This window comes from Odontomachus brunneus, unplaced genomic scaffold (assembly GCF_010583005.1).
Source record: "Odontomachus brunneus isolate Ranch 3 - 2012 unplaced genomic scaffold, Obru_v1 Obru_scaffold_045, whole genome shotgun sequence".
Taxonomy (NCBI): domain Eukaryota; kingdom Metazoa; phylum Arthropoda; class Insecta; order Hymenoptera; family Formicidae; genus Odontomachus; species Odontomachus brunneus.
This window is the reverse complement of record NW_022639495.1, coordinates 889,571-915,915: the sequence shown is the minus strand read 5'-3', so window position 1 is coordinate 915,915 and position 26,345 is coordinate 889,571. Positions and strand designations below refer to the sequence as shown.

General features: G+C 39.2%; 2 protein-coding genes and 2 long non-coding RNA genes across 7 annotated transcripts in view; 3 read left to right on the top strand and 1 right to left on the bottom strand.

Moving 5' to 3' along the window:
* Nucleotides 1-5,693, top strand: part of LOC116844695 — a 59,541-nt gene extending 53,848 nt beyond the window's left edge. The window contains exons 5-6 of the transcript XR_004378117.1: nt 3,209-3,382; nt 3,482-5,693. The gene's annotated coding sequence lies outside the window, so the exon portion shown is untranslated. The remainder of the gene's footprint in view (nt 1-3,208; nt 3,383-3,481) is intronic.
* Nucleotides 5,694-7,581: 1,888 nt separating this feature from the next.
* Nucleotides 7,582-10,064, top strand: LOC116844696. Its single transcript, XR_004378120.1, has 5 exons — nt 7,582-7,753; nt 8,313-8,543; nt 8,623-8,729; nt 8,960-9,002; nt 9,986-10,064. It is a non-coding gene; the product is annotated as an uncharacterized LOC116844696 (long non-coding RNA).
* On the bottom strand, nt 8,808-20,460 carry LOC116844697. Of its 2 annotated transcripts, XR_004378122.1 has the most exons (3): nt 19,890-20,460; nt 12,298-12,417; nt 8,808-10,813 (listed from the first exon to the last, which is right to left on the bottom strand). It is a non-coding gene; the product is annotated as an uncharacterized LOC116844697 (long non-coding RNA). The 2 variants fall into 2 exon arrangements; XR_004378121.1 differs by lacking the exon at nt 19,890-20,460 and having other exon boundaries at nt 12,298-13,686.
* LOC116844694 (maternal protein exuperantia) lies at nt 18,560-26,311 on the top strand. 3 transcript variants are annotated; one of them, XM_032816571.1, is made up of 6 exons: nt 18,560-18,777; nt 22,528-22,837; nt 23,320-23,601; nt 23,860-24,052; nt 24,539-24,681; nt 24,957-26,311. In XM_032816571.1, exons 2-6 carry the CDS (start codon nt 22,547-22,549, stop codon nt 25,257-25,259), a joined length of 1,212 nt encoding a protein of 403 aa, XP_032672462.1. In that variant the 5' UTR covers nt 18,560-18,777; nt 22,528-22,546; the 3' UTR covers nt 25,260-26,311. The 3 variants fall into 3 exon arrangements, with proteins under 3 accessions (XP_032672462.1, XP_032672463.1, XP_032672464.1); XM_032816572.1 differs by lacking the exon at nt 18,560-18,777 and adding an exon at nt 20,484-20,642; XM_032816573.1 differs by lacking the exon at nt 18,560-18,777 and adding an exon at nt 20,738-20,865.
* The last annotated feature ends 34 nt before the right edge of the window (nt 26,312-26,345 follow it).

The window sequence follows — 26,345 nt, the reverse complement described above, 5'->3', positions numbered from 1 at the left end:
CCTCCAGAGAAGTAAGGAGAAACCAATAATCGGTGTTTGTCATCTCGATAGAATTTACGAAATATGAAACGCGGACGGGATATACTGCCGGACATCTCAGATCCATCGCGCGCGATTTTTTCTTATTTTATTTGAAATTTTGCGAGCTTTTTCTTCTCTACTAAAGATATATAAACGTGAAAAGAAAGCAAGTGAAACGTTAATTAAACCGCGACTAGAAATTTATCCCATGATCTTGATCAGGTTGATTCGAATCAGTTTGTATAAGACGATGTCTACTATCTGATCTCCGTTATTAATAAGGCCCTAATTATTAATAATCTTTATTATTAATCAAGTTCTGATTACCATACAGCGTTATATGATATATCAGGACTCAATGAATCGCCTTATATAAACCAGATAACTGATTGGGATCAAAGCTGACTAGAAGCTACGGGATAAGTTTTTAGTCGAGATATAATAGCGGAATATTATTTAAAGCTCAAAGACGGGTAGATATATTTAAACAAATATTATTGTTCTAAATGAAAATGATACTTACTGATCGAGTAAGTCAGATTGATTCGTGCTTATGAGCTTTTAAGTTCTACTGTTGTGCATACATTCAAACGAGACATACACAGTAAAGACCGAGGTTAGTTTTAACGAGTTGTAACGATGCTTCTATCTAAAACTACCGTCATGAGACGAGAGTTTTTTGTCCTCGAAGCATTATTCTATTTCTGTTCCTTTATGAAATAGAAGCATCATTACAACCTCTATTAAAACTAGTTCTGGTCTTCCCTACGCGCAGCATTACTTTATAGCGAGACTCCAAGGGCGCCAAGGATCCCGGTTTACGTATCGTTGACTCATTAAACAAGCGCGAGAATATCATATTATAACAATTTAATGATATCGCCATTGCATTCCGTTACACGTCAGCCAGTAGTTACGATCAGCCATACCACCGTCCAACTGCGACTATCGCCGCGCCCGATTAAGCGCATATATATCAAGTATACAAGCGCGTGTAACGATGTAACGGCGCACATAGAGTATATTTCTATTATAGTCGCGATGTGTAAAGGTATCTTCCTGCGAATCTGCCGAATTAATACATCAATGGCAAAAAACGATAAGTTGCAAAATGCGCATCGTTTCTCACGATGAAGTAAATTAACTTCATCGCCGGAGGGAATTTCCAATCGCGCCGGGACGATCGCGTCTATCATGCCGAAAATCGACAAAGCAATTCTCTAATTAGCGAGACAAGTTTTCCGGTAAATGCGCGACTATTCTCCGAAGCATGCGCGACGGCGGAAACGGTCAAGTGGCTCCGCTAAATATAACGAATGAACGAGCTTATCGGGATCTGCCTCTAATGAGTATCGATCTCGTGCGATATTCGCGGCGGCACGTCTTCCACGAAGAAATGCCCTTGCCCGTAGAAATTACAGCCTTCTACAGGAATGCCACAAAGGTAATAATAAAAAACCGCGCCTCTCTATCGACGTTTCTAAAGATAATGAGTGAATTCGTTCCGACGTTAATTAGCGCGCCCGCGTCAAAGAGCCTACATGACTTCATTTAACGTCCATTGTAATTGCATTATTTTTTACAATCGATACAATTGGCGTATCAGTAAGGCGGCGTGTTCTAGCTTGAGCGAGATCAACCTGCCTTCGGAAAAGGAGTCACCGCGGCTGCCTTCCACATTTCCAACGATATGAAGTCCATTTACTGTGATTTAATTCTTACTTTGAAACACACGATCCATTTTATATTAACAGTTTCATATTAACAATGAGAAGCTTGTACCCGATAAAAGTGTAACTTCTGAAAGAATTGAGAGATGAAACATTTTCGCGCATTAACACTTCCCTTCTTGTTTGAACTTGTTGAGTTTGAACATGTCTAACACAGATGACGCGTATTTAACACAAAGTGTTCCTTCGTTTTTCCTAATCCTTAAATATTTACTTTTTTGCATATTTTTTTCGTTGTATTGGTTCCGCGTTGCATATTATTTTCTATAAAATTTGTTTATTGATAAATGGAATTTTTGTAACCAAAAATAAATCGACAATCCGCAATAATTTATTATCCTTACATTTCATATATGTGCTGTTTATATTTTGAGAAATGGAATATTGGAAAATATTGCAAAACAATTGAAAATTTGTTGGCAAAATTTACTATGTCTTTTGGAATTAAAATTTATTTTCCTGACAGTCGATTCCTGCTCTGCTAAAAATATAGAAAAAACTGACAAGAATTTATATAAAAAATTAATTTAATTTAATTTAATTTAAAATAAATTAAGTTAAATTAAAATAAATTTAATTTAATTAAAATTAAATTAGAAGCAATATTCTTTATGTCCACGCGCTAAATCGCGAAAAAGATTTCTCTTACGAGAGTGTTTTACAAAATCGAACGAGTGAGGCGCGAGTGAGAAAGGACAGAGTCCGGTAATTTTTTCGCGATCACGAAGTCGTGTGAAGTATTCCGCACACGACGTCCGTGATTAAGTGGCTTTGGCGGCGCGTGATCGGTCAATTACTGTTCCGAAAATATTATTCACACGAGTACGAGAACGCGGCGTACTCCTTGTGCCTAATGAATATTGATTCCGCGCTAACCGGAGACTCGTTTCGGCCGGAAGGAACCGAGCTGCACGAGCTGCACGAGCGAGCACTGGCTCGAGGGTGGCGGCTGCATTGCGCTAGAGGAGGAATTTCGGTCCCCGGTGACCGCGTAATGGGTCAGGCTCATCGCCTATCGCGTAAGTAAGATAAATGATCCCCTAATGCCCGCCGTGGCCGTAACGCGCGTCTGCAGATGAGCCGATATAAGACCGCGACTTCGACTCGAATTCCACCGTTGGGACATGATCCGTTTCGCTGTTAGATCGCGGCCGGATCGGCGAAAAGAACGCCACAGGCGCATTCGCGGGAATGGCCGAAAATGGAGCTAGATTTTGCATGCGAAGGGCACCGTAAATACACGAAAACATGCATGTATGCGCTACGTACACTGAGGAAAACGTATTTTGTATATGTAATTATGTAATTACATAGATAAATAATTAATATAAATTATAAGGTTCAAGAAATTTTTTTTACTAAATTTAGTTGGAATAAAAAATAATTAAAATTTTAGTTACATCAAGCATTTTTCTCTCAGTGTAATTGTGTTTATTTTTTTTTTTTTTTATTTTAAGGTACACCTGAGGTCGATTTCGCACACCGCTGCTCGAGCAGCGAAACGCACTGGACTAGGATTACGACATCCAGAAAATATAATCTCAACCTCAACGGAATCTATGGCCTGCAGAGAAGATTCTTCTAAAACCACTAGGAAACTATTCTAACACTCCAAATACTCTACTTGCAAGGTATTATTTCTTGCAAGGTATTATTTCCCATATTCTAAGTGAAAACTTTTATACTGAAAGAATACTTCTCTTCAAATAAATATTTTTCATTTCATTCAGTTTCAGGAGAATTCTGTGGAGGCCACATATAAAAAATTTTGCTAAGGATGAGATAATATTCTTCTTTTATTGATACTAACGCGTCTTTATTAAATTGCGTATAATTAATTGCACTTGAGAGATAAATTGTAAGGCCCATAGAGAGTCGGTAAAACGTGCGAGAGATAAAAGATATTCGTATCTCGAATTACCTTTATTCACCGTATCTTCAATAATTCAATCATCGATTAAGTTTTTGTACAATCGACGTCAATCAACGCGACAGTCAATCTGTTAATAGCCCTATCGAACAAGTCTGTAAATCGAACGAAGTATCTACAATCGTGAAAGTAACGAAAATAATATTTTTCTCTTCTTATTTATGGAAAATATAATTTTCGGGTTAAGGTCAAAACAATCGATTGTTGCATTAACATTAGTGTTAGACAATGTTCCGAAAGCACGCGGCAAACGCGCCATTTGTAATTCGTTATCAACAAGGACGGCAGCTGCGAATAGTGCGCTACAAACGCAACGATTCGGCAGGATTCCGCGGGTGAAATGAGCCTCGCCACGTCCGTAAATCGCATAACGCGGATCTCCCGAACGGTTCGCACAAAGAGTCGCATTAATTAAATCACATCCTTCGTTCCATCGGGATTCAGATAAAGTTCACTCGATCAGGAATTCGTAATTAACATGCCGTCCACTTTGGATGGCGTAACCCGTTACTGGATCGATACGCTGATCTTTGCCGCGCTCGGTTCGCGAATATCGGCTTCAAACACGGTGGACGTCTATGTCATCCTGTTCGAAGGAAATATCTCAACGGATATACCGTAAATATCGCATCCTTCCTCATTTAATGGAGAATTAATGTCATTTAAAAAATTTTATTTTCTTTTAATATCGCACTCGTAATGGTTTTATGTATATTTGTTTTATGTATATTCGTTATGTTTAATGTATATTCGTTCGCGGTATTATTCCGAGTCCGAGTCATGTTTAAAGGGACACCGTCGCAATGCGTTGCGCGATGACGTAAGAGCGAAAACTTACATCATCGCCGCGCGAATTGGCAGTGATATCATCGTTGATGCCGCGGCTGATATGTCACACCGATGCGTCTCGCCATCGTCGTAGTGGCGAAACGCTGCGCTGTGAAATTCAAACGTGTACATATACATACAAAAGGATGCTCGACGCAACTCGCTCATTTGCTTATGTAGAACTCGTCACACGTCAATACAAAAATCATTTACTATTTTGCAAAATAACTATGTAAAATGTTGAGTTAACTTGAAATTAATTTAAAGTCAATATGAATAGTTCTATCCGTATAGTGGATGTGTGCAAGTTATGTAAGACATCCTTTATATTTTTTTTTTCCTTTCTTTTATATCAGGAATATGCTTCTACACAGAAAATTTCCGTATACACACGGGAAGACATCGAAAACCGAAAACGACGAAGCGTAATAAGACACCGGGACTTGTCAGCTAAGCCAGATGAACGGCGTCGCGATCGAGTTCTGTCTGAGGATCGGTCGGCTTTTAACATCACGAGGGACGAAGAACGAGGCGCATAGACGAGGGAGACGAAGATGTGTTTACGTATCGACTCGTAAAAAGGCGGGCGAGAGCCCGTAAAATACGACTTCCAACTTCTGCAGTTATAAATCTGATCTGAAACGTACATCCGCGTGGAGGAGATGGAGGAGAGGCAAGGCAGAAGGTCGGTTATGGGTCTCCGAGACGGAATCGCGGGGTGGTGAGAGGGGCGTCTGAAACCCGATGTCTGCGTTCTCACGGGCGATTGGTGCCGTCGGTAAGGCGTCTTATTAGAAAGTTTAAATGGTAAATAAAACTTTAAATTAAAGCAGTTTCCCGAGCATCGCGCCGCACCGATTTTGCTGCGCGAGTTCGCCGATGAATGAAATCGCATAATGCGAAGGATCGATTATTTTTTTTCGGCGAGAGCGACTGGCGAGGATTGCCGCGGCAGTCGAAAAGTCGCAAAACAGAAAATTCGCCTACGAATGTAGACGTGAATATTGACGTATACGAGCATCGAAGTTTTCGAATTGAAGATCACCTTCCTCACGCGCAACAATTATGCGAGAGAGAAAAAGAGAGGTAGAGAGATGTTATTTCATAAATAAATCAGTCCTTTATTTTTCGTGACAAAAAAGTAGTAAAGATTTATTTGGTGAGTATTATAGTACATTTTCTATAAAATCCAAATCCTTTTATTCAAATAAAACAAATAATCACTCATAAAAAGCTAGAGTTTTCTAAAAGAGAAATTATATTTAAGAGAATGTATATTTAAAAAAAAAATATATGTATATTTATTTATTTACTAGTATAAGTAAATATGTTATATTAATATACTCATCGTAAATAAATATATATTTACTACTTTCTAGATATTTTTTCTTTCGGTGTGCTCTGTATTATGCATTTAAAAAAGGAAAATAGGCGAATCTAAAATTCAATTTTTTGTTTCTGTCAGCTCAAATTCCGGGCAAAGGCTCGGATGGAAGCACACTTCCGTTATGCATCCAAACGGCCGTTGAAATGTCAAGGTTAAAAATCTCAACAGGAAACAGTGCCTTATCGGCGGTCAAGGTCAGGGCAAGATGACCGGAAAAAGCGCGTGAATCATTTCATACGTCGATCACAACTGCAAACTTGCATCCACACGCTACACTCACCCGACAATTATCGTAAATTATTCGATACGTAGGAAATCGCATCCGAAATCGCGATGCGCGAGCATTGAATTTTCCGCCTCGTTAATAACGTGCCTTTGCGTCGTCCTCGTCCTCGTCCTCGTCGTCATCGTCATCGTCGTCATCGTTAAAGTAACAACCGATACGCAGGAAGCGTCGCGTCGCGCATCGTGGAAAAAGCGTCTAACGCGAACTAACTCGCCGCCGGGAATTAATGGGCCAAAGAAGCGACCGCTAATCCGCACGATCAAGCAGGCGGACCGCAAATTTTTGCGGCCGGATAATCGCGCCGCGGCAAAAAGTCTGCACGCGAGCACATTTGTTCCTCAGGAACGGAGCAACGGTCCGGCGACGATGCTCTCCGCTGACGAAAAGATTTTCCATCCATTAGCGTAAAACGTAGAATTATAAACGTTATCAAATATGTAACGTGTTACGATAATTACGTGCATTATTCATGTTGCTAAATAAAAACTCCCGGAAAAAATCGTGTCCAGATATTTAAAAATAGAAAAGCATACACAAAGAGACACAAAATGGAAGCTATTAAAGAGAGTATAAAAGAAGATATTGAAATTTATAAGTTTTGACTCTATTTAAAAATGTAATGTAATGTGTCGTCTCTTCTCCATGAAACTGATCTATTTCGACGCGAGCCGTACCTTATTTTTCGGTGCCGCGAACCACCATCGCAGAGGTTAGACATTTATTTATCTATTTATTTACGAAAAAGAGAGAAAAATGCATTTTGACAACTTAAATATCAGAAGAAAAAGAAATACTGCGCAATAATGTATAATATTAATATTATGATATAGGGAAAATATGTGATTAAATAAATGAATAAATACAGCAATAGTTCTCCCAAGTTCTCGCTAGTTGAAGGGCATGAAACCTCGGAAGCAATAATACACATTGGTACATGACGTACAATCATAACAGTTCTTTTTACGCGAAAGTCTTTGTACACTTATCGGGAAACGTTCCACGTTAAAATTTTCCGGATCAATCAGCGTACTCACAGTGCCGCGAATATCTTACCGTGGATAGATTGAGGACGATATTTCCTCAACGTCAGAAACACAATGCGATGATCTTAATCTTGAATCTGAATGTCATGAACGCGCGTGGATAAGAATAATATTACGCGACAAATTTATGTCGTCGCGAAAGCGCCAAAAACTACCATCCGTTTATTGAACATGGTAACTCTATGGGAAACGCGTAACTAGAAAGGAATGTCCCTTTCTAACTAAAAAGGAATGATCGATATTGTTCGGTAACTATCGATCTATCAAATAAGTCGACCTATCGAATGGTAAGGCAGCTGCGAATCTAAGCTTACAGATGGCGTCATTGTGGGAGCGCGGCAACTTCGTGTGTACGTACGAATTTTCGGCGCGGCCATCTTTCTTTTGCATCGAGCAGCCGCCATTAATACACCGATCAACATCACTCCGCATTTTACGCGTCTTCTCTCCGTTAAGAGTGAATCTCATGCAGAAATAAGTATCGAGAGTGTCGAAATAGAGGTATATACGAGACTATCAGGAAATATCGTAAGTATGTTAATAATGAACAATCTGCTTGTTCTTTCTTTGTTTCTTTCGATACATACCGACGCTTATCTCGACGTTTCTTGTCGTCTACTCGCTTAAATATTAAAGGATCGGAAGATCATCGGATTTATTAGTCGGGAATTAGAAAAGCGATACTAATCAGAGGCATAGATTGATAATATGACAATAGAGATATTTGTATATGATATCGAATCTCGGAAGGTAGCATCGGTCTGTTAGCAAGGGAGAGAGAAAGAGAGGGATATATCTCACAAAGCGCATCATTGTAGAAGGGCGATACTATTCTGACGCGCATTCTCGACGTACGTCGTCAATTGCGCAGCTATCTTGAATATCAATCTTTTCGCGTTGAGCAACCGCCGTTAACACATCTCTCTCTCAATCGACATAGTTTCGCACTTTACGGGTCTTTTCTCTATCGAAAGTGAGTTTCGTGCAGAAATAAGTATCGGGAGTGTCGAAATAGCGTTATACGATCGTCGGAAGACGATCATAAGTACGTTATTAGGGAATAATCTCATTTTTCTGTATCCAACAGGTACTTGTTACGACGTATCAAGTTAATGTCTTTCACATTTGTTATCATCATTGTCTCACTTAAGTAGTAATAAAATCATCGTCGAACTTATTATTCGGAAATTATAAATTCAGTGATAATCAGAGGAAAAGAAGGAATGACTATATCAAAGATATTCACGGAACTTGGAGAATAACGTCGATCATCACCTTAGGATCTTGTCAAATAACAGCAGCATTCTGGATCTCAAAGGTGACTACCATCTTTCATTTTTATTAGTTTCATACAGTCTCAATCTTTCATATTCTTCATATGACATATATCAGTATAGATAATCAGGGAATTTGTCAGAGCTTATGATTACGAAGTAGTGCGACTCCGGAAGGTGGATGTGGACACTGTACTGGAAGATCCGGTTCGAGCCACGCAGAATCAAAGGTAGATTTGCGAATGTATTCTTGTATTTAATCTTTTGCGATTGGAAACTAACAGGTAAAGGTAAAATTAGATAAAATATACAAGATAAAAATCGTAGTTTTTAATCGTGACTAAAAATATTGAGCTACAATAGTCGCAGAAAGTTGCCACGCTGATATCTACGGGAATTTTTCTCGTCAAGCCATTAAATATTGTATCTCTTATCAGAGAACCTATATTTTTTATTTCAGATCTGTAGCGGAACGCGACCGACTCTGAGTTCCTGGTATTTCGGTGAGTCAGAAATATGTGTATGAAAAATGAGACTGATGGATATTCTAGTGACAGGTGTTTAAATAATATAGTCGAAATCAATGCTATTTACTTAAGTTGTAGATTTTTGCATGTATGTGTTGTGTCGTCTATCAAAGTATCATATTGCTCGAAGCAATCAAGAGAACACACTTCTTTTAATTTTCATAAATATTTGAACTATTCAATACTTTTTTCTTAAAAATATTTTCTTGCATATGTCCAAAGTATCTCTTTACGATACTCTTTATATTATTTTTAATCTCTTAATCTTTAATGAGCTTATATAAACGTTTCGGCACTTATTATATTTTACTTAAAATGTAAGATTATTCAGTGGAATTGTATTCATTCATTGTGATCCACTAATTATTTCGGGCAATATAAAATGTGCATCAGAATTGTACCACCAGACACGGAATTTGTGTTTACATACTTCGTTTGCGATCAATTTTGTGATCATTGCGGTCATCGGTTTCCCAAATATTTCATATGTGACGCTATATATCATTTCCGCGGAAGTTAAGGCTAAATTTCATTTTATTTGTTGTTTTGCTCGACGTATATTTATGCTGTTGTTTTTAAAAATTATAATTCTTGTGAAATAGAGAAAACTCATTTTTCGATAAGTACAATCGTCTGTGAAACGGAATATTTCTTTTTTCTTTGTAGACCTCGTTAAAATAATATCGACGATATTTATTTAAGAGCGCCGTGATCTTTTACACGCGACTCGCAAATCGAGAGTATATTCTCAAAGCACTGAAATTTATCGCGTACTTTTCGTTAAATCATTAAAATCAGTGAATCGCACTTACATCGTTAAATTGTTTGATAAATCGTCTAATCGTTTAAATCGCCGTTAAAATTGTGGCGGTCGCGAGAACAATACAGTAAAGTGAAGTGAGTGAAGTACGTTCGACGTGGAACGTAACTGGACGCTACAGAGACTGTTGAAAATACAGGGGGATACAGCGGCAGGCTTCATCGATGGATGTGAACGGCTGGACATCAACGTTGGATATCGACGCGAAATAGTGAGTGAACAAACCAAGCTCACAGAGCGTCATATTACATAGTGCATGTGTAGACGTAAATCGCATTGATTTTTTACGAGAAAAGTCAGAAGCGCGCAAATTGCACATGTCGACAGTTCGAGGTGTCTTATAAAAAAACTTAGGGATCAATGATGTCATGTATATAATAAGAAAGACATGTTATTTTTTACAGCATATTTGTCGAAAGATGAATAGAAAATTGCATTGTGCGTAACATCATTGTCGAGGCACAGCTTTCGTATTAATTCTGACCGGTAGAGGTAAAATTTTAAACGCGTCGTTTTCTCAAAAGTCACGTTCAGATCGCTTCGTTATACTCCTACTGGGTTTCTGCGTTCACGACAGGAATTCCAAAAATAATTACTTACAAAGCCGCGGAAGGTCTCTCCCTTCCTTGTTAAGGGTTACATGGGATTAATTACGAGGGTACGAGATGCGGCAGCGTTCGAGCTCACAGATTTCCACGGTAATTGCGCGTATAAAATCGCATAAAACCCACATGCTGTTCGCGGACGGAGTAACGACGTGTCGACTGTGTTCCTGGCATAGCCTGCAGGGATAACCGAGCACTGTTGGGCAGCTTGACCAGGGCTTTTGAAACCAGTTATGCGAGCAAACGTAGCTGAATAGCGCATCTGTCCAAAATAGCATTACCTGTTGATTTATTGTAGCGCCGCGTTAAGAAAATGAGATCTTTGCGTTGGTAGACACACGCTAATAGTTGAAAATCATTCCCTGAAAAAAGAGAAAAGGAAAGAGGATTATCATCATATATCGTACACCTGACTTTATATTAAAATAATTCAACACGCATGTTAACGGGGCCGTTCTTACTGCGGCGTGTCGATCGCAGCTGAAATCGCCACTTCGCGGAGAATAAACTGGCAGGATGAACAGCACTAGCGGTCACTCGCGTGAAAACAGATAGTCAGTTGATCGAGCCAATTACGCGCTTATGCAACGGTAAATTTTGCCGACGCGTTTATATTAATAATCGTAATTACTGAGCCAATTAAATGTTTACTGTATTAATTGTATAATTTATTCGCTCAATTAGCTATCTACTTCAATATATTTTCATCTATGCATCAGTTTTGTCCACTTCAAGCACTCACTTCTAGCCTCAGCCCGGTAAAATCGAAATTTTTATTTTGCACTCGCATCTCGAAATTAGAGAAGGATACAAGATTATAGAAATCTGTAAAAGGATTCTTTAATTTCATGGTGCGGATTTTAGAAAGTGGAGGATATAAATTTCATTTCTATAAGACTATTTCTACACTGAGGGAAAAATTACCTTAAAATCAACAAATATTTATTTGATGGGTGCCATTAACATATTTATTTAAATCAAAATTCTCTTTATTTAAACCAAATATTGTTTACTTAAAACAGGTAAATAATATTTGATTTAAATAAAGAGAATTTAGATTTAAGTAAATATGTTAATGGCACCCATCAAAAAAATATTTGTTTATTTTAAGATAATTTTTCCCTGCTATCAAATAAAAAAGGATATTTCCAATATTATCTTCAATATTTGCATTTTTAATAACAGAGGATGAAAATCATATTTCTTTTGCTGCAAAATCAATAGAACAACATTCCATGAAAAAATGGAAAGATCCTTTATCGAACTTTTTCTTACGATGTAAAAACGAAACGCTTGCAAACACGTTATTTTCAAGACACGGTTTCGGTTAATGTACGGTGTCTCGTCGGTCGCCATCTGAATTTAAACGTTTGGCAAACACCGCCAAACTTACAAACGTACGTCAAAGGTTGCGCTTCTATTTTCGCAAGCGATCACTTGAAATTCCGACTAAGGCGCGAGTTAAGTCGCGCTGATATAAATCCGAGTTTAATTAGTTCACTTTCGTCGCTTTCGGCACTCACAATATCGTTCTGGCATTACCGACTGCCGCAAACTCGCGCGGAAAGCCGGAGAACGCAAATTTATATACGCGCGTCATTACTATGCAAACCGGGTCGCGTGGATGAAATATATCAAGTGTACGATTAATGGGGACGCTTTAATGTCATCAAAAGCACCACCGATCCGTTGCCGCCGGAATGAGGATACGCATTTTCGTCGAGGAAGCGCGCTACTGTTCGCTTCGCTCGGCTGTACATCCTCATATCATGTACGGCGTCAACAAAACAATGGCAAATCCGGGAGAAACTAAGGCGGCGTAATAAAATTTGCGCGATTGACTTACCTCGAGATAACGCCGCGGTATCACAGTTGCGCTGGTTTGTCGTGAGCTTACTTTTACTTTTCTTCCTTTCCCGAGCTATCGCAACTTATTGCTTCCATTTTGACCTCACCAGCCTGAAATCTAAACTCGGCCAAGTTATATTGGACTCGAACTCCGTTATCAGCGAGCGTGCCGATACGCGAAAACGCTGAATCTGTCGTCTGCAACGACGACGACGACGATAGTGACGACACGCGTGATTAGTGAAAGACTCGCTGGAGATAAAACCAGCGACTCCAGCTTATAAATTCTGGAATTGTATTTCTTTATTCGTAAACCTATTTAACGTCGAAATATAAAATGTAATGTGAGTAAAACAATTCTCTCTCTTTCCCCTCTCGTTTTCTTTTTTATCACATTCGGCTTTGAAAACCAACTTTTGCTTCTTTCACTTTCTTTGCGACGCAAATTTCATCCTCATTATATCCGCTGCATGTGTCATGCGTCGTGAAACAGTACATTGTCGAATTAGGCTCTCTTTTGTCGAGCGATAAATCAAGACTCACGTGACACATCACGGTGGGAAAGATCGTGAAATCGCGCATTCAACGGACGATCCGATCGAAACGATAGAAAGCAACTCAATCTGATTCAGCGGGCGAAGATATCGGCAATATCAGGTGAGAAAACGATCGGGGAGTCACGAATCGCACGCGACCGATCGACGAGATCGAGACGACACGCCGTACGCAATACATCTTTTGCGTGATCCTTCCCGGTTGTCGTGTAATTTTCGCCGGTTACGTTATCGAGGGGAAAAAGCGAGTACACCGGCTAAAACTGCGAGCGAGCGGGAGAAAAAAAGGTCGTCTGTCCCTCGGAGATTAATTTCCGCAACGATGGCATTACCGAACGAACATAGAAACACGGGACGTTGAGCAGGAAACATCCCGAGACTAACTCCGACGTAGACGTCTCCGCGGACGTGTCTCGCGTTTCCGCGTTCACGTAAAAAATAATCACGACGCAAACGCACGACGGCAGGCACCACGGAAGCAACACGTCGCGCCGATCGATTTCTTCGTCATGTTTACGGAAGCTAGACTGAATATTAACCGTTCCGGCGACGGATTCATCGGGGCTTAATCCGGTGTTTCCCATTCCTGCGTGGAATCCTGATCGGTCAGTTGTCGGACGACTCGGGTTAACCCTCTCGCGCCTAATGGAATGTATACGGTCCGTGTAATCATGCATCAAAAGCAGAGAAGTTCGCTCTTCGGAATATTGAGTATTCCTTTTGCTCCTTGCAAATTTCAGTCCCGGTGAAAAATCGTCGTGATCATATTTAACGTCGAGTGTCAGACGGGAGAATTGCGAGAACTGCGCGGAAGAGGAGTATATGCGCGCTGTGAGGAGCAACGCGACGAAAAGTCGTCGCGATTTTCAATCAGAAATATTCAGCGTCGATCGCCGAATACGCACAACCGTCGAACGTTTTGTGCACGTAACTGGAATTCCCCCAAAAATGCGGTTTCGCAACTTCAATATTGCGCACGACGATATGCGCGTTTCCCGATAAGAACGAGAGCGTGCGCCATTCGCGTCTCCTTCGCGAGTGGCTGCCACCGAACCGAACACGTTTCGCCGATCGATTTTTATCGACTTCTCGTACTTCAAACTGGATCGCATGGTAATCGACCCCGTCCGAAGCGTGATGTAATGCAATGCACTTTCTCCGCGCCAGCCCGCCTGCGGTTTCGGTGAAGTACATTTCGAGCAGGTTACACGTCTAATTAATTGCGACCGATTGTCTACCAGATGTTATATCAAATTGAAAATGAAAATCGTGAAGAAGAAAATGTAGATGAAAATTTAGATGTTTTCTGAAAATTAAGTTTTTACTAAGATTAAAACGCTTTTTAACGTTTTTAAAAGAACATTTTTTTAGTCAAAGCGTTAGTGTAAACACTACCATTCGAAATCACGAAAGTGAATGTTTCACTCAAGCTTAGAGTGGATTCTGGCTTAAAGTAAACTCCATGAGTGAATGTTTCGATCAATTAGAGTGAACAATTTTCTGTAACAATGAAATACCTCAAGTTCATTCTTTAATTTCGAATGAATATTTTCAGAATGGAGGAAATTGAATCTATATGAAGGAAAAATCATTCGAATTCGAGTGACTCGGTGGTCATCCTATTTTTCGAGTGAAAATTACTCCAAAAAAATTTAGAGAGCACTATAAACAAATTTTTCAATAACATTTTACCTAAAAAAATATGATTTTATTCTTAACGGAATCTTCTTTTCTTCTTGGTCACAAAAGGATTCTTCTAAAATCAAAAGTAAAATATTCTAACAAATGGAAGAACTTTGCAACTTTACAAGAGAATTGTAAGGTGTTCTGTAATTGCATATTCTAAATTAAAACTTATCAAAGAGTATTCTAATGAAGCTCTTCTAACGAAGTGAACTATTAATCGAAAATCTGTTAGATACTATTTCAACTTCTTTCTCCTTTTAAATAAAGAGGAATAGAAATTTCGAGTAAGATTTGTATACTGTAGATAAAAGATGAAATTCCTCTAACTTTAAGAATATTGTGCTTAGAATATTTTCCTTTTAGTTTTAGAAGAATCCTCTCAAGGCCAGAGAATTCCGCTAAAAATAAGATCATATTTTTTGAGCATTTAAACCTAAATTTAAGTTTAATGCTTAAGAAAAGTGTTTGTTAAGACTGATGTGTGTGTGTTGTGTGTGTGAATAATGTTTAAATTTAGAATTCAATTTAAACTCTGTTTTAACAATAAGTTTAATATTGTTAAATAGAATTCAAACTTAAAAATCTGAGTTTAAACTAGTATCGAAAAATCTATCCTTTGTGTTATAATTAAACAGCTCGCGGACGGATTAGCCCACTTTCTTTGCGTCGATCAATCTCATATGTCATATCTTTAAATTGAAATTTAAGATTACAGTTTGCAGTGATATTTTAATCTGCATATACAGTGAAGAATACACGTCCGAGATACGATTTATCAGATAATTGCGGATTACAGGACACGGTGTAACGCGACCAATTATCCAGTTTCCTGGCCGCGGAGAAGTTAGCCAGCCGGGAATAATTATCTCGTGTTAAGCTCTGTGGAAAAAAAAATCCGATAACTGCACGACACACGTATCTACCGCGGTGAACATTTTTCCGGTGACCGAAAAATCGAAAACTAACACTAGCACGAGAATCTGTTCATGGAATTTATCGATACTGTCGGGCGCAGACTTAGATGTTATCAATATTGAATGATCGGAGAATAATTGCATCGCTTGTTACAAATTTTCGCTATGGCTTAGATACATCATATTCAATTTGATATCTTCCTTCTTTCCCTCCCCTCTCTTCCCTCCTATCTTTATCTCTCTCGCGTTAGTTTGAGTTAAAAATGAAGTTAGCACGCTGGACATTCCAGGCATCCAGGCTCTAACGAGTCACCTTTCATTTCGCGGTTTCTTTAACGAAATTCGAAAGTCGATTTTCTCTCAACAAAATTATCAAGCAGGTCATGTATACTTGTCGCAAATTTTCTTCTGCAACATTAAATGTGTAGTTCCATAATTAATTTTCGGCTCGCAAATCTATTAAAATCCATTTAGAATTTAACAAAGAATTAAAATTTTCGAATTTATTTGCACTTTCAAGCTTCTGTGAAGGAACTGTTTGCTTTCAAATGCTTATAACTCTGAAACAAAATATATCTTATTCAAAAAAAGCATTTTTCAAATTTATCGAAAGATTCATATTTTTGAAATGTCTTGTGCATTTTGCAATCAGAACACAAATATATGATACGGGGTGATTACGAGCGAAAAAAGCGATAGCGGGAATGAAAAGAAGTGAGTGCTTCGCGGCGGAATCAAGCGTCACGCGCGCGTACATTTTTCCTCACGTGGCCGCGATGTTTGTCGAGCGAGATAAACGCACCGCATGCGTTGCAAAGAGAAAACTCGGTGAGTGATTGTCGCACGACTTTCTTATATCATTGCGATCGTCGAGATAAAGCAGATAAGAATTAATGCGCATCTGTGAGTTCGGAATCGGGTTTAATCATTGTCATCGTTGCGGGAACAAAAACATGGTCTTATATGCACTCCACTTACTCAGATTGTGAAAACCACGAAACAATATGTAAATATAATCCGTGAAATCTAACTTTGGCTTTAAAACGCGATGCAAGTTACAGTATCATTATCGTGGTTTTCTGGATATAGCGTAAAAGTCACGAAATTTCTAGGATCCAAATTTTAGACAAGTCTTAGACTCGTATTAATGCTCAGTATTTGATACTTGTCTCACGTCAGATACTTAAATCTGAATTTATATATAGAGTTAGATTTAAATTTCTCAGTTAAAGTACATAATATACGTGACATTATCACTAATTTCAACTTAAAAACTGAAAAACACATCTAACTCTAAACTCAAATCTGAAAATCTCACACCTTACACCTCAAGCAAGTCTCAAGTACGGATTATTAATACAGATCTTATGCGGTGATGTTACATTATAATTTATGTATTAATTATATAATTTATTCGCTCAATTAGCTATCTACTTCAATATATTTTCATCTATGCATCAGTTTTGTCCACTTCAAGCACTCACTTCTAGTCTCAGTCCGGTAAAACCAAAATTTTTATTTTGCACTCGCATCTCGAAATTAGAGAAGGATATATTATAGAAATCTGTAAAAGGATTAGTGGTTACAGTAAAATCTCTAAAAGGTTAGTGGAAATAGTCGTTGATACTAACACTATTATTGTAATAGTGCAATTGTCGATAATTAATCGATAATATTGCAATTGTTGGCAATTAAGGGGTCGAACAAAACATATTAAAATTTGACAATTTTATACTACAAGTTAAACCCCCCTGACGTTCACTAATTACAGAATTAATTTAATGCCAGTGTTATATATACATTTGTATGCGAGAATGTACCAGCGCACATTTCACCTTTGTTAGTAATAGCGTATTATTCGTATGTGTTAATTTAACAATATTGACTTCCCGAATCAATATTTTGACGAAATTATATATTAATAAGCATCATCGTCATGTGCGCGTGACTAAATCAAATTACCGTATATTAACGTCAAATAGATGATTAATTAGTTTATTCCCTTATTAATTGACGTTCTGATAAATTCCGGTTTATATATCTTCTCGACGTTCGCATTAATATACTTTCACTGATAACAGACAGGATGTTTCAAATTTCTATCAGTTTCTTGCGGTTTTTCCTTCGATCGACTTAACTTCGATTTCATCTCAGAGGGAATTTCATCGGACGTCTAATATCTAATTCGTCTATCAACTTTTCTCACCTAGACTTTAAATATTTTCGAAATTAATTCCATTTATTTTCGGTCATAACAATTAAGGTAGGAGATCACTTAATTGTTTATTTTCATGCCTCTCGCGAGTTTAATCCATAAAATATATTCTATTTTCAATAGTTTGCAGTTTGGAAGCTAGATAGTTTGCCTCAGTATTTCCGTTAGGAGAACGTGAGACTCCAAACACGAGTCAAAGACAAAGGTATTCTTTCTCTGTTTATCTTCGAGATAAACTTGCTTTCAATACTGATGTCAATACAAAGTTTTCATACACTTCGCTTTGGAATAGCCACACTGAACATATTATCTGCTTTCATCTCACAGCAAAAGAGCAAAAAGGTAGCACATAGAGCATCTGTGCTTATTACTTATTCATATGACGTTTATGTGCTCCAGGTGAAACGAATTTGCCTTCTATCTTCTGTTACTTTGCGTTGTTGTATCTTTGCAGCATATATTTTTGGCCTTCCGAGATATATCCTCAAGGGAGAATACAAATTCCTTCCGCTACTACCGCCGTATTTTGCATATCTGCTCTATGGCTCATTCTATTTTTTTTTTTTTTTTTTATAATTACCGCGACAACAATCTCGAAATCTTTGCCTAAAAATCTTTACGAAAAGGGAGCGTCCCCACTGCGTTCTGTCCACGACAGTTCTACCTTGAAAATTCGAAGTGATTCGCGCTGACGATCATCGCGAGTGGTCTCGGTAGAAATTTCCATTCGCAAGACGCCAACCAGATCCGAATATTCGCGACGCGCGCGATTCGGCGCGCATCGAATCAGCCAATAAACCGCGTGACCGCGGGCGACCACGTGACTCACTGGATTCAGCTGGATTCAGCGAGCATGCGCTTCACACTCATGCACGTGTGCCCGCAATACCGCGACTCGTTCAGTATCATTTGCGCGACCGATAAGCAATCGAACGATTCGTGCTCGTGTGATTCATATATACGTATATCGCGCGTAGATTGCGAACTCGAGATTTGTCGTAAGGAACAAGGAGAAAAGAGGAAGAGAGAGAGAGAAAGAGAGAAAGAAAGGACAGGAAAAGAAAAAGACAGAGAAAGAACGCAAGAGACAGTCACAAACGGACAAATCGGTAAGTTCTTGAGAGCGCGAATCGCTGATCCTACATTCTTCCGAGATCGTGGGTGTTTCGCAATCGCCGCTACATGTACGGAAGTTGATCCACACGCGCATTCGCGCTGTGGCCACGTGCGTTCGGAATGCACGCACGTTGTGCTCGCGCGACTACGCACTAACGGTATTTCGTGACGGCAAAAAGAAACGACGAAAGTCTCGAGCGGGAATGGCGACGGGTGTTTACGCGCAGGCAGAGCGATAGGAATTTTTTTTACTTTTGTCGAGTACCTCCCAATAACGTCAACGACGATATCTGGCTTTGTCGAGATCGCAATTTATTCTCTTCGAATCCTTCCATGTAGTTACAAATAGCGGAAAGAGATAACTGGTATTATTAACAGTATAAGTATAAGTTGATTCTTCGCGTTTGTAACAATGTTATTCACTGTTAATACATCGATAATCGGCAATTAATCCATATAAGGTGTTTGCGCGATTCATCTGAACTGTTGCTTGGTGCTTTTTATCTAAGTAACTTGCATCGTTTTATCGTTTAATGCATTTCAAGCGATTAGATATCTCGCCGTTGGATATTACGTATCGTCTTGTCCAACCGTGGAAGAATGCGTGAAAGTCTCGCGCAAGGTCGTCGATACGTAAATAAGAAAGTGTTCCGCGATATTATGTTGTTAAGCTAAATTATTCGTACGATTAAACGCGACTAGAAGTCTGTCTCGTGATATCCCGTGGCGAATGATTTAATCGCGGTGTGAATGATTTAATCGCGTAATAAATATATATGTAATTATATGTATAATTATATGTATAATTATATGTATAATTATATATATATAATATATATGTATTTTATTTACGCGAATATAATGGTCAGGCATAGAATAACTCGATTTAATGCAGAATTCTATCGGAATGTGTGTAAAAGGACAAACAAAGTACGCGTTTGTCTTTCCGTCTGTAACTTTGTTGTTCAGTTATTGTTTCTTCGACCTTCGCGTTCGATTTTTGATTTTATAAACTTTGATTTTGTGGATCGTTACGAATGCCAAAAGCCAAATTTCATTTAAATATCGAAACAAGTTACACCACTATCAATTTGTCATAACTTACCGTGCTTTAATATTAGCTTGGCCAACTATAATTCTGGTAACAACTACTTTGCTTCGATTTTAACGACGAATAACGATTCATTCTGCATTTGTATCTTCGCGGCTCGTTTCGCAGAGTCCTCAGCGCTTTGCACTTAAAAAATTACTCTTTGGTATTTTTCTCGAGAGAGAATCGACGGGAAATTAGTTAGCATTTCGGAATGCAAATATCTTAGTTAAAGTGGCACGTATAGTACAGCACATGTGCGACCAAATCTCGAGCGCAACTCCGTGTTGTATTCAATCTTGACGTGAATTCTTGTCACGTCGTGTCATCTCCGCGTGCAAGCTCCGCAGATAATAATTCACCGCGAGATTCAATTGCCTGAAAGCAAAGACTAGCAGGCAACAATTCACGGAGCATATTCATCGGAAACACGCGACATTTGGAGTACAATTTGCTAATTATTCGAAATTAATATAAACTACTAATTATCGGCGGAATGAAAGATAACTGGCCAAGAATGCCAGCTGTGGACGCAATAATATTCAAATTCCGAGACATTTTAAAATGACGCGCAGCACGAAACGTTTAGTCGTGTTTCTCGCGTTATCAGACGGCGGCGCGCAAACAGGGAAGCGGTCTCAGCGACGAAGTGCGTCGGAATCCGCATGCGCACACGCTATCTCTCGTCTTTTGTCGACATGCGAGAGTACGTCCACGTGGCCGCGAGAGGATCGTGTATTGTCATTTGCGTCGCGACACCGTGAAAAGGTATGTCTCCTTTGGCAGCTTCGTCCGCCGTTCTCGCTTTCGTACGTCTCTCGTGTATGCTCGCTCGTGTTGCGCAATCCTCCTTGCGTATCTGCCGCGAATCGGTGTCGCAGTTTTAATCGTGCCTATATTTTCACATATGTAAGTGTACGTGTTGTTTTGTTTCGTGTCGTGTTTCTCCGGGTCGATATACATCTCAAGTCGCGAGATCATCATCTTCAACGTAAGTGAGTGGCGGACAGTTACGCAAATCTTTACGGGAAAACGTCTCTCGGTTTTCTTAAACGTCGCCTCGATAATACATCGCGAACGTGCTCGATCGTGTGTACACATGCTCTTGAACTATCGTCACCGTGTCTGTATCTTATTTGGTGTGTGTTCTCCCGTTTTTCTCTTCGTGACGTGCGAACTCTTGCCTCGTTTTAATTGGAATGAGATCAAAAAATTCATAGATGAAAACGTCAAGATAACTTTAGCCTTGTGCATTGCGCAATTCTCTTTTTATCCTTTATGAAGGTCGACGAAATCGCGGCTGTGTAACCCTTATAATTAGAAATGAACAATGTCACGGTAAAATCGCCTACATGACGACGATACTGATGATGTCATCTCGAGAAACTTCCACGTGAGAGATCATAGAGAACACGCACACGTTGGAGAATACGCTTTGTTCGACGTGGAAAATTGGGACATAACACTTCTACTCTATAAATACCTATCTCGCAACTGTACAAATAGCTAGTGAACCATAAAAAATTGATAAGAATTTATTTTTTAACGCGAGTTCTTTTAAAAATTTTTCTATTTCTGTATATTATGTTTTTATTCTATGTCATACGCATCAATCTCTATTTCCATTTTGCATTTAATTATATTAAACGATACTAAAATGTGTGGAGGAAAAAGACAAAAGGAAAAAAGAGAAAATTTCAAAATTCTGTAATCAAAAATTTCCAGAGGCAATCCACGGGAAATTACAAAAATTGAGTATTTTAATCTAAATACGTTTCGTTTTTAACAACGAAAGTGAATATTCTTTGCAACTTGTGCAATTCGGATTTCAAGCCGTATCAGGTGGTACCTCAAGTCAGCGATTTATAATCGAAATTATGCGAAAACTTGCAGAACGTTGCGCCGTTTGGATGGACGTTAGCGAAACGATTACAACCGGGATATTTGTATCTTTATAACGTGTTCAATGACGAAACGATACTGTGTTGCTTCTTCATTTAAACGATGTTTACATACCGCATAATGTCATCAATTGTTCTTCAAGGGCGACTGTGACAAAGGCTGTTATCTATCGTTCATATGTTCTCGAACGAAAGACCTCGAAAGGCCTCACAGCCTTGAAACAAGTTTACAATTTAGCTTGATCGTAATTCGAAATTCCAGAAGGCAGTGTCCGACCGCGAATTTCACCGTGAGTGAACGGATCGGGAATTAATTATGGGAAATTAATTCTGGATAATAAAAAGAGATGCACGAAACTAATAACATACATACGATATACATATTATGATATAACATAGCGATGACATAATATGTATTCACGTAATCGTCCAATAATCGATAATATGGTCGCGTCTTTTTCTAACGAAGATCCACTTGCGCAATCTTGCTTCAACTAAACTTATATCTGCCGTAATATTTCTTTTTTTATCAAATATTGAACAACTGACACAAATCACTACGTTATCTCTCTGTGTTTACGCAAAAGATTATTTTTGTTCTCTCGTATTAATCTGTGACTTCTCCTCGGATCGGTTGAGTAACGAAGCTCTGAAATATAATCTTGCTCTGGGCCTGCGGAGGCGTAAAGGCGACGCTGCTAGAGGAGGCAATCAAGGCGAGATAAGAATACGCGAACGTTCGCGCTTTTCAGGGAAGTGGCTACGTGAACGATGGTGTGCTCGACAGTGACGGATAGCGAGAAGGAGACTCCGGCGAAAGGACCATGCTATGCGGTGGGCATTGCACCGGGCGATTATCGTCTGGTCGGCTGGGACATGGACACTACCGGCAAGAAGGTCATTGACGAGATCTGTCAAATAGCCACATACACTTCGGACTCTGCTTACTCTCAGTACGTGATGCCGTACAAGGATCTCAATCCGACCGCGATAAAGCGTCACAGCATGAAAGTTGTGACCAACGGCAAATTCCGCGTCTTAAGGCACAGTAAAACCAACGAGGTACGTACGAAAGCCTCTCGCAGTATCGAGTATCGATACTTTACGGTACTGTGCGCCGAAGAGAGAATTCATTTATAACGAAAGAGAAGCGCGCGTTGAGTCTTGATAAAGGAATTTTTATTTATCGACACCCGCATGTTCTCCTATTATATTTTCTCGGGAGGATTTCACTTGTTATCTTTATCTAAATGAGAAATTTCTCGTTTTATCTTTATTTAGACTGAAAATAACCTGATTGATTTATAATGCATTATATATATGATTATATATGTGAGTTTAATTTCTTCTAATAGTGCCCCTCGTTAACGTTAAATTACAAAAACTCAAAGTTAATTTGATCCAAACTTTTCATAAGTATACAAATTTCGAATATTAACAATCGAAAAGAAATCTTCGATATATCAGCCGTTCGAGAAGGATCGACTCGGCGCTACTAAATTTTTCTGTTCGCACATAAAAGAATGCACACATCTTCCTACTAGGTGATCAAATCCAAAAGTGAAGTGTCCGCATTAATGGACTTCCTGAGCTGGTTGGAGAACATGAAGGGAGAAACAGCGGACGGAATAATTCTGGTTTATCATGAACCACGCAAAGTCATCCCCGCGATGTTGCTCGAATCGCTGAAGAAGTACAATCTCGTGGGCAGATTCAAGGAAACAGTCAAAGGATTTGCAAACGGATTCAATATCGCCGAGCAAAAGTGCGCCAACTCTGCGCACGTTTATTCCTTGCGTACTTTGTCGCGAACACTGCTGAAGAAGGTGAGAAAGAAGATGATACCAATGAGATTTTAACAAATAAATAAGTCAACGGAAACGCCGTCTGTTCGAGTTGTTTTGTTCGATCGTAATCAATATCTAACTCTGATTTAGAAGAGGACATCTGTCGTATTTCAGAATATTTCATAAATATTCGCGAATTAATAGCTGCTTATGGCACTCCAGTATGAATATTTTCCAACTAATATAACGATGATACATAATTCTCGTGATCATAAATATTGTCTGTAACATTTGAAGGAAGGGAATCTGGGCAATGCGCAAGATAGAGCTTCGTTGGCTTTGCAAGTGGTGCAATACTTGTGTTCGTTGGAAAGCAGCAAGCCCGATGATACGAATGGTAGCGGAGATACTGATGAAACCATCAAAAAAACGGTAGAATTTGTGCGAGAATTCGCGCAGCCCGTCGATGTCGAGGAGCAGGAACATGATGGTACGTATATCGTAGGGTATGCGGTAATATTATTGATTTGATAAACACACACTTCCACGATTGATCGATTTTCCGTACATGAGTTTTACATTACATTGGCGATGTAACATTCTCACCGACTATAATCCTAGTTGCTTCTCTGCCAACGTTATTAATAATAAAACGTCCGATAATTACATAATGTACAATTAATAAAAATATTTCCGTCGTATCTCAGTCCCGGTCAGAGAGAAACGAATACATAATTTTGTTGAGGAAGAAAAGATCTATGTAGGATTTTTAGAGATTAAATAATATGAATGTGGATCGCGGGTTGCAGTTTCGCATATCGAATTGCAATGTACATCTCGACGACGTTGTAACCGTTTTTCCGAGTGTCATTTCGCTGTTTGTTTCGAACTTCATCGAACATGTCGTGAACTGTGGAAAGCCAAGTCGAGAGTCGCGCTGGGAATGTCCGCCGCAATACACAAAGTTTTGTTGCAGAACTGAAGATGATATTCGAGCGGCAGAATAACTTGCGGCCGATATTCAGCGCCTTGTTCCGTATGAACCGCCGGGAACGCCAACACGCTAGTCCCCTGCGGCGATTGCTTGCCGAGGCTGGAATCGAGTATTCAGAGCTACAGGTAAGCAACCATGTCTAATTAATTGCGTGCTAACAATTGACGTTTGCAGTAAGCAACAGAAACGTGTGTAAATATGTTATTTCCCGGCCTCCTTGCTAAAACACCCAATTTACCGACCAAGTTACTCATAGAATATTGAGATAGCGCCTGCTTCGGATCGCGAAATGTACGGCGCACTCTTGTCAAGAAAAACTCAATCTACAATCAGACAGACTTCTTATCAGCCATGTGACGGCACCTCTTAATTACACATTTGCGAAATTCGTATATTTCAGGATGCGTGGAATAATGAGAAGAAGGACGGACTGGAGCTTCTGCTGAAGGAAAAGCTACCGAAAGTTGAAGAGAAAAAGATAGAGGATCTATTGTTTATTCTCGAGCGTCACTTCGATCCGGAAAAGAAGCCGAAGGTGAAAGAAATGCCAGAGAGAAAGAGAGGCGTCAGGTCGAGAATCCAAAAAGTGAACGACGACAAAGAGAATAACAACAAGTGTGACTCGTGCACCGAGAGCCCGGACACCACGACGTCCGTTTCTCCCGTGAGACTAAACGAAGACGAGAAGACCAACAGCCTTTAAGGAAAGAGAAAAAACGAAATATTGAAATAAAGCGAATAGAGCTTTCTTTAACGCGGCGCAAAGTGGGTGTGCTTCGCGGCCATTATATATATACGTCCTTTTCTTTTTGTTCATTAACCTTTTTTTAACCGAATGAGCGAAGGTGCATTTTTCGTTGCCATAATAATCGTTGATGTATAACGATGAGATGATAAGTGATATTGATAATTAACGCAAATGAACGTGGATTTAGAGCGCGATGCCGGTGGAAATGCTCATATAGTCTCCATACAGAAGAGAAAAAATGAGCGTAGAAACTCTATTTCCCCCTACGCGATTTTCGCTAAATCTACGTTGGTTGCAGTTGAAACTGTCGCGGAGAGACTCCCGTTTTGCGGTAGTTCTTTAAGATATAAAACACTTAAGGATACGAACGCGATCGTCCCGATAGGGATGATACTTGTGCGTGATCACAGGCGAGTGTTATTTGTTGCAGTATTGTACCTTTTTTCTTTCTTTATTTTCTTTTTTTATTTTATTTCTATTTACCTGCTCGATCGGCATTGCCGCGAAGAGCAGAGAAGATTGAATTTCCGCGTCGTGACGTAGCATTGTCTTCGTTGTCGTCGAGCCCTTAAATGTACAAATAACACGTTATTAAGCGACATGTTTAGTTTGTTACGCGCAGAGTATTTAATATCCGATTACGTTTCATAATTTTATACTATTCTCTCGTACATAACCTTCTCTCCTTCTCTCTTACGTTTTTCCTTTTATTTATACCGGATCGCGGTACACTCGTGGCTGAGCGACAAACCGTCATTAATAGACTGCTAAGCGTGAAAAGCATGGAAAATATCGTGGTATTTCGTTATCACGTAGTACCTATATGCGGACTGATGTGCACGATATTTTCTACTTTTTACCGTTTAAGCCGCGCGCGCGAGTCGCGCGCGGAAGTATTAGGGAGAGAGAGACATATTTTTGTATCGCCGCGCTATAACGCGCCGTTTCGTTTCTGCTGTAAGATCTCGTTGTATCAACATTCGATAAAATAAAGATATTGGGTTAATTCGCGCGGCTTAATTAGCTCGTGACTCTCCATGG